At 34.7% G+C, this 8,629-nt stretch overlaps 1 protein-coding gene across 8 annotated transcripts; it reads right to left on the bottom strand.

The window, feature by feature from the left end:
* Positions 1–911: 911 nt before the first annotated feature.
* On the bottom strand, positions 912–7,947 carry LOC137818243 (serine/threonine-protein kinase STY13-like). Of its 8 annotated transcripts, none has more exons than XM_068621542.1 (7): positions 7,661–7,947; positions 7,045–7,563; positions 6,191–6,323; positions 5,795–5,990; positions 2,615–2,739; positions 1,780–1,938; positions 912–1,408 (listed from the first exon to the last, which is right to left on the bottom strand). In XM_068621542.1, the coding sequence occupies exons 2-7, from the start codon at positions 7,254–7,256 to the stop codon at positions 1,388–1,390; spliced, it is 846 nt and encodes a 281-aa protein (XP_068477643.1). In that variant the 5' UTR covers positions 7,257–7,563; positions 7,661–7,947; the 3' UTR covers positions 912–1,387. The 8 variants fall into 8 exon arrangements, with proteins under 8 accessions (XP_068477643.1, XP_068477639.1, XP_068477642.1 ...); XM_068621538.1 differs by having other exon boundaries at positions 912–1,401; XM_068621541.1 differs by having other exon boundaries at positions 7,045–7,550.
* Between the last annotated feature and the right edge of the window lie 682 nt (positions 7,948–8,629).

Below are 8,629 nucleotides of genomic sequence, written 5' to 3'. Positions count from 1 at the left end.
GAAAGAGAACATCTTGATTGTGTAGTTATGAACATCATTATTTTTTTTTTATCAGCAATAAAATAAATTAAATTAAATGGAATACTTCAAGGGTATCCCAACCTGTATACAACAATCACATTGTTACTTCTCCAAAAAAATTAGAGAAAACACCCAATATGTGGCTTAACCTACAAAAACTCACCCAAAAAAACTGAAACACACAAAAATGTAGTTCTGCGAAAGAAATGTGAAATACCCTTGAGAAGTATAGTAGCAAGATTTCGTATTGTATATAGATAAAGTTTGAATATTGAAAAATAAATAAAAAATTTATAAAGAAATATTATGACTAAATAAAAAAATTAAAAAAATTAATTAAATTAATTATACAAATATAATAATTAATTATTAAAAATAATTATTTAAAAGAATCTTCTAATAGATTTGAAGAAAATAAATAAAATATAAAAGATAACATAAGATGGAATATCATTAATGAAGGAATCTCATCATGACTTTTACAAAAAATAATAAAAAATTAAGCTTATAAATAGGTGGAGTGGAAGAGAAGGTGAAGGAAAGGTAGGTGAAGTTAAGAGAGAGAGACAAAAAGAGAACAAAATTTTCTAGATATGGGGAAAAATGCAAAAACAAACTAGTGTTCTTTAAAACTGTGGTATACTTAACAAATCAGTAACATCCAAATCAAAGAAGCAATGTGCAATCTTTAAAACTGTGCATCATCATCATGTGCACAATAATCACAGAACTTCTAAAATTTGCATTCAGTCAATTAACAAACAAATTATTAAACACTTCTTGGATATAACTTCTACTACACAGTGTGTTGCTTTACTGGTATTAAAAACATATGTTTAAGAAAGGAGGCAAATATTGAATCCAACTTGCTCTTATACAAAAAGATCAACTGCATAATAAACAAACCTTTACTTTTCCTTACTCTTTCAAAAGTTTAGCATCATATTTCTACACTTCTGTTGAACATGTTACATCCCTATAGTTGTCACCTTAGATATAATTACTTGTAAATGCATTAAACTATATAAAGCACAATGAGAAGAACTCTTTTATCTACAGCAAAAGGAAGCTTCTCAAATTTACAACTCACTATTAGCTTTTGGTCCTCTTTGAAGAAAAAAGGTGGCGAATAAAAGAAAACTTTACTTTATTTCGGGTCGAAAAGTCTGTTATGGCGCCATTACTTGTCACAGCCTCAGGTTCGTCGTCAGGTTCAGGCAGTGCTGAAAGCGGTGGCGGTTGGAGAGTGAGGATGAACTCATTGAGCATGCGGATAATCTGACTGAAGCTTGGTCTCATGTTAGGATCTTCAACCCAACATGATTGTATGATAAAGGCAAGATCGGGAGATATGTCTTCAGGAAGGCTAGGCCTCTCTTGCTGCAATCTCAAATGGAAACCATGTTATGCTTAGCAAGAAATTCAATGCCATATGAATATTAAGGCGAGTTACAATAAAAGGGTATTATTTATATAAATATGGACAATTAAAGAACAAATTTTGATGATATTTTGAGCAAAAACTTGGCTATTTTTTCCATCTTGATGAATATCTTGTCAGTAGTTACATTTGGGTCACTCTCGCCATAAATATTATACTTCAATCTTTCAACTAAAGAGCATAAATTACACGTTATATTGAGGAAAAATCCATTGCAGTTATCCACATATCACAATAGAGAAATCCATAAAAGCATTTGTAATTTGCATAACATGACAACCAGTCATTTATGTCGAATCTTATGTGAAATTTAATACCTTAAATGCAGCAGCATAAGCAGCCTGTAAATTGGACATCCCTTCAAAAGGCATGCGATTTGTTAGTAGCTCCCACAAAACAATTCCAAAGCTGTAGACATCAACCTTATTGTTGTAATGCTTTTTCTCCCCTTGACGCAGTGTCACTGTACTGTACAACTGTAAAAACACAAGCAATCATAAAAAATATCTTTACAAGAAAAATGCCTAAAGGTCAGTGTTACAACTGGACATACATGAATACTATTATATACAAAAAAGAAACACTCAGGGTACCAAGCTCATTGCACAACTAGCACAGCTTTTAGTCTTCTGGTTCCCAAATCCCCTCATCCACTGTTTCCATGGCACATGTCATGAATCATGATTCTCTTCCATAACTAAATCCTGCCTCTCCTACTCCTACATGCTACTGCTGTTGGGCCTTACATTGCCTCTTCTGCTATACACATTACAGCCAAATATCCACCATGATTCAATGTAGCGATTACACAGAATCCAGGAAGAAATACATGGACTCTATCAGATCAAGACCAATACCAGCTTTGTTTATCTAGCTAGAAAACCCCAACACATCTAAACTCGAATACCATTTGTGTATTGCCAGTGTCTAGTGTACTGCGTATTAGTACAGGTCTCCAAACTGATGAGTGTTCATTTCAAGTGAATCTGCCACTCATCTGTCTTACATCATATTAGTATAATAACTTATCATTTTACACTGATTTGATGATAGAATAAGATAATGAGCACCAAATAAATACAGCTTTACTGGACACTTCAGTGAAATTTTAATAATTGCCAGCAGAATGATAAAATCTTGTTCACAACGCACCTCAGGTGCCATCCAACGGTAAGTTCCAGTTTCCGCAGTCATCATCTCAGTCACAGATTCTTCTCTTGCCAGACCAAAATCAGCAAGTTTAACTGACTCCTGGTTTTCCGTGAGCAGTAGATTATCTACACGGTAGCAATTTGAAAGATAGTTCATGTGAGTCAGACTATGATCAATATATATCTATATTTCAAAATTAATCATTAATGTCAAAACCTACAATGATTAGCTGTCATAAATAAAAGAAAAAGTTCCAATCCAGAAGTACAAGGTACTATACCACATGAACAGTTTCCTCTTCATGATTTCCAGAGAGATAGTGATGGGATGGCCTTAAAGAGGCCCCGAAGAAAGAATATTAAGTGGTTAAGGGATTTTATAGGATGTGGTTAGAATATTATTTAGTTTATATTTTAATTCCTTCAAGTTCGATGATGACACTTGTAGAGTAATCATTTAGTTGTTGGTATGTTTTAGGCTATATGAGTGCATTCTTTTCACCTATCAATCATCAATGAAAAATATGAATGTTCACTTTTACTGTAGCTAAGGTTTAGCTTCCAGTCAAATGGTGCTTTCATCAGCTTACTCCCCTTCCACCAACATTAAAGACCTACACAGCCATTTATGCTACCCACCTCAACCACCACTGCCACTACTACACATGACAGATTCCGCTATCCACCAAACCATTTTCACCAGATATATTCACCACCTTCTACCATGAGTTTCAAACCCATATGCTCTAATCTCTTCTTCTCCGTTTCACATTTCCCAATCTTTCTATTCATCTGCCTATAACATCCTACAAATTGTACATTCTACAACCCATTCCTCTTATTCTGCTCCCATGGACATTTGTTAGTCATCGGAAGAAAATGCTGCAAAAATTGCTATAAGCAATCATCACTACAGGATTTCAATCCATTTCTCCATACTTCCTCTGGATGTCACAAATTCAAATTTAGCTAGTGCCAACTTTGATTGCACTAACTCACGTACAATTTTCAGAAATTGTAGAGGATACTGAAACATGAAAACTATCATTGATTGCCAAAATTCTGTACAAAGGTCTACATATAATTCTGGCTTCCAACAGAAATAACTATTTTCCTAAGCCAGAATTAGAATGGCTTATTTTCTAAGCAACTAATAAAACATAATTAACCCTATTTTTTAATTTTGTTCACTAATTATTATTACAAATTCCCCCCTTCAAAACAGGACTTGTCCCCAAGTCCTTTGTACTGTTCTCCACTCAAAATCTGGATATTGGATTTGCAAACTCATAATTCTTTCTATGTTGCATCCTCGGGGTTGGTTTATTGTTCTTCTTTTTCACTCTTCTATCCAATATGGTCATAGCTCTGATGACTAAGTCTCCTTCATTGAATTTGGGTAATTGTGCTGAAACGACATGGCTTCCATGATGCTCCTTTAATTTTGATGTCTTCATGAAGGTCCAATTTGTATGCTACTTTCCCATTTCTTTCAGTAATCCTGTAGGGACCAAAATACCTTGCTGATAGCGTATGAAAGGATGTGTTTGCCAAAGAATATTGTTTGTATGGTTGAATCTTCAAGACCCACAAAATCACCACAGTTAAATTCTGTCTCCCCACTTACTGTCTGCATACATCCTCATTCTCTCTTGAGGTTTACAGAGATTTTTTCCGCAGCATTTTTCCAATCTGCTCTCTTGTTCGCACAGTGTAATCAACTGCCTCAATTAAAGTTTCTCCATTATGCACCGATTAGGAATTGTAGAGACATATCCATATAAAGCATCAAAAGGTGTCATTTGGGTGTCTATATGAAATTTTGTATTATACCATAGTTCCACCCCATAGCTAAGTGAAATCGTAGAGGATACTGAAACATGAAAACTCTTATTGATTGCCAAAATTCTATACAAAGATTCCATATATAATTCTGGTGGCTTCCATCAGAAATAACTATTTTCTTAAGCCAGAATTAGAATTGCTTATTTTCTAAGCAACTAATAGCAGAATTAACCCTATGTTTTAATTTTGTTCACTAATTGTTATTACACTAGACCATTAGTTACCATCAATCCAACAAGCTCTCAATCTCATTCATTCACGCATATAACATCACCAAAAATTTCAAATGTCAATGCATCCGACCTCTCTCCTGTGCACAATATTTGGTTTTCCCCAACCTAAACCCCAATAATTTGTGGTAACTATCTAGTTCCAATTCTCACAATACACCTAGCCCCACCACTACACCATCCATTCAACCCCAAAACCAACTGCTTTGTAAAAATCATAACAAACTTCATTTAAAATTCAACACTGCCACATGAAAAATACCTCCTATGCTTCCAACACTTTTCAATCCCTCACATTATAATCCAAAAACCCATTGGCAATCAGTGTATGCCCCCCACAATCTTTGCCCCTACTCATCGATGTGGTTTCCCTTGCAAAACCACAACTATTGGATACAACTCACTTTACATTTCACCACTCTCAACCATGCCTTGAAGTTTATACCTTGAGGCCAAGTCCAATCTGAACCAGTGAGCAAAAGAAAGAAGATTAAATGGTTAAAGAATTTTATAGGATATAGTTAGAATATTATTTAGCTTATATTTTAATTCCTTAAAGTTAGATGATGAAACTAGTAGGGTCATCATTTAGTTGTTGGTACTTTTTAGGCCATATAAGTGTATTCTTTTTGTTAGAAATCGCACATCAACTAGAGATGAAAATATTTTATAGTATATAAGTGAGTGGATCTTATGAGTCAGTTATATAAGGTTAAGTTAGACTTAAAAGTCCATTTCCTAAATCATTTTATCTATCAGTTATCACTGATGAATATGAATATTTATCCTTTAGCTTTAATGGTAGCTTTTAGGTATTTTACAGTAGCTTAGCTTTAGCTTCCAATAAGATACCAAAGAAGTTTCACAAAAAATTATAATCATGAAGGAAATTTGGCTACTGAAAATAGCATTACAGAACAGAAGCCGCAACTAGATAAATTTATGGGGCACACTGCCAGCACCATAAGAAATAACAATTTAATGTACCAGTGCTCCAAATCACATTCTAATTTTTAAATAAGGAATTTTATGTTGTTCCTTCAATGATATATATGACTAACTTTCCAGTACCAAGAGTAACATTTTTTAAATTAAAAGGAACCTACCAGGCTTCAGATCTCTATGTATGATGCCATTGGCATGTAACCAATTCATGGCTAAAGCAATATCAAGGGCAAACTTTATAGCCACATAAAGATCCAATGGTTTAGGGCGTATGGTGATCAGATATCTTCGCAGTGACAACCCAGGTAACATCTCTGTAACAATCACCATCAGAGGATCCTTACAAGCTCCAATAAACTGGAAGAAACGAATAAATGCGTTATCTTCGGAAAGAGGCATCCATTAGTCCTTCAGTAGTATAAAAGGTCAACACACCATAATATATACACTTCAGACTATACATAGATAAGTCTTCAGCGAAACAAATGCTACAAAGCAGATACAGATATAACAATTGCAGATATGCAGATATATCCCAAACAAAGCACACTACTCACCTTCACAAGATTCTCATGGTGGACACGAGACATCATATTAACTTCCCGAGCAAAACGATTCTCCAGTGAAACTCTTTCTTCCAAAGTACTCCCACGATGCAGAACTTTAATAGCAACAATCCGTTCTCTGTACCTGGAAAATTATTAACCTACACCTACATAAACCAGGACTCCAGCTGCCAGCAAACCACTTGAAGTATGTATACACATAATTGTACAGTTGAATCCACCATATCATAGCAAGATTGTCTTTTTATAATTCACCCACAATGAAATACATTGGAATAAAAGTCAAATTAAGTGTTGGAAGCTCTTCATTAAAATCTCCATCTTTAAATGGAACTTCACACGTGTTAGGAAACCCGTTACAAAACTAGAAATCACGTCAATTATGCTACAGAACGTGGAAGATGTAACTACTTGCTTCTCATTAGATGTGAAAAACCATATCTGGAGGTGAGACCAAAACGCATTTATAGGTCTTAAACCATAATAAACATTTACTTTTAAGTAATATCCACCATCCGAAAACAATAATTCCAGTAGATATTACCATACAGTTATGATTGAGTGTTTTGGCTGATTGCAGGTTAATGCACAATTTGTCAAATAATTCCAGTAGATATTCACAGTCATGATTGAGAGTTAGCTTAGTTGATTGCAAGTTAATACACAATTGTCAGACTACTGCAGGGTCTTACATTACATGTAAGAAAAATTATCACCTTTAACTGGTCTTCTGACCAATTGTTCACACGAATTAACAAACTCAAGGTAATCAATAAATAAAAAAAATACTACAAAAAATTGAAAAATTTAGGCAGGCAATACATTCAAGGATTTGCCACACTGACCTTCCTTCATAAACTCTCCCATGGGCTCCCTCGCCAATTTTTGACCCAATAAACAATAGCTTGGGGTCAATCAGAAGACTTTCATCAATTGTTAGCTGTTCATCTTCTATAGAGCCAATGCTTTGTCTCACTGATTTTGATTCCAATCCAACTGAACTGTTCTTATATTCCTTGTCTTCTCTTTCCCCTTTGTTCCTTTCTCTGCAACTCATGCTGCAACCTTAAACTACAACCAAGCCCCTCATTTCAATACATACCAAGAATAAATAAAAAAACTCTTTAAATCCAACAACAATCCCACCTCCCCTGAATCTTCGTTCCAAAATAAACACACCTCCAAAGTAAATGGAAAATATAAATAAACAAAATTCCTCTAACAGCTCACAATCCCCTCCATCCAAAATCAACCATCCACAGCCACCCCGCCTCAAAAAAATATTAAAAACCGAATCTTTCTCATAGTTTGTGTTCAACCATGTAGCATGTTCCCCTCTGTCAAACCTTTGCTTCAATGAGAAGCTGGCCACCGTTAGAAGTTCATCCAAAGAAACCCATCAAATAAAAATTAAAAATTCACACACAAAAATATGTGGAATGAAAAAGAGAAATTACTTACAACAGACGAAAACAAAATTTTCTGAGAAAGTTCACATACACCCAACAAAATCACCTCCAAGTTTAGGTTCTAAAACTCTTTCAAACACCCAAAGTTGGCAAAAAGAGAAGTGTAAGTGGGAAAATTTGAGCTCACTTTCTCCCTCTAAAAAGGGGTGGTTTTGGTTCTGAAATTCTCTCTCTACCCCCAAGTTGGAAGTGGGAAGAAGACATGTTGGTTCGGACGTGAGAGAGTTGAAAGTGTATCCAAAAATGTAGTGTTCGGTGACAGGCGATGTTTAGGAAGATGAAAAAACCAAACGTGAAATGAAAATGTAATAAATAATGAGACATTGTCGTATGACAGAAAAACACGTGGATTTGGGAAAACGACGTTGCCGATGTGGACGTTATTGGTGGAATCGGTGTGGACAGATATCACCGTTATGCCGGCTCGGCTTACACGGCTCCCGCCTTCTTATCCATAACATTTTTCCACGTGCCTTTTAAATTTCACTCTTCCAGAAACTTGGACTACACTTTCTAATATTTTCTTTAATAATTATTCGTCTCAACATGCCTTTCAAACTCCTACAATTATTTTAAATTTATTCTCAAATTAATTATATTGACTCAATAGAAATAAAATATTTGCTAAAAATAATTTTTTTTTAGTAAAACTGTTTTACAAAATCATATAAGTTGTTGTTTTATTTAGTAGAAGTAGAGGTAAACATGCTTTTTACAATTATTATATTTCTTGATATATTTGTTTTTTGCCGGTTAATTTCAGGTTAGTTGGATGGGCAAGTTTCGTTTTTAGTCGGTCTCTTCTTAGTGTACTGGACTAACGCTCCGCCGAAACAGAGGGAGTTCTACCTGTTAATTACATTCTGACGATTAAGTCCGAGCATACAAAATAATAATCAGTTTCAGTCTCTACCACCCACCTATTCCGCTTTCCGAAGCTCTCAAACCCCTTTTATAGTTA

This window comes from Phaseolus vulgaris, chromosome 10 (genome assembly GCF_000499845.2).
Source record: "Phaseolus vulgaris cultivar G19833 chromosome 10, P. vulgaris v2.0, whole genome shotgun sequence".
In the NCBI taxonomy this organism is placed as follows: Eukaryota; Viridiplantae; Streptophyta; class Magnoliopsida; order Fabales; family Fabaceae; genus Phaseolus; species Phaseolus vulgaris.
Note: the sequence above shows the minus strand (reverse complement) of the source record. Positions and strands in the feature narration are given on the sequence as shown.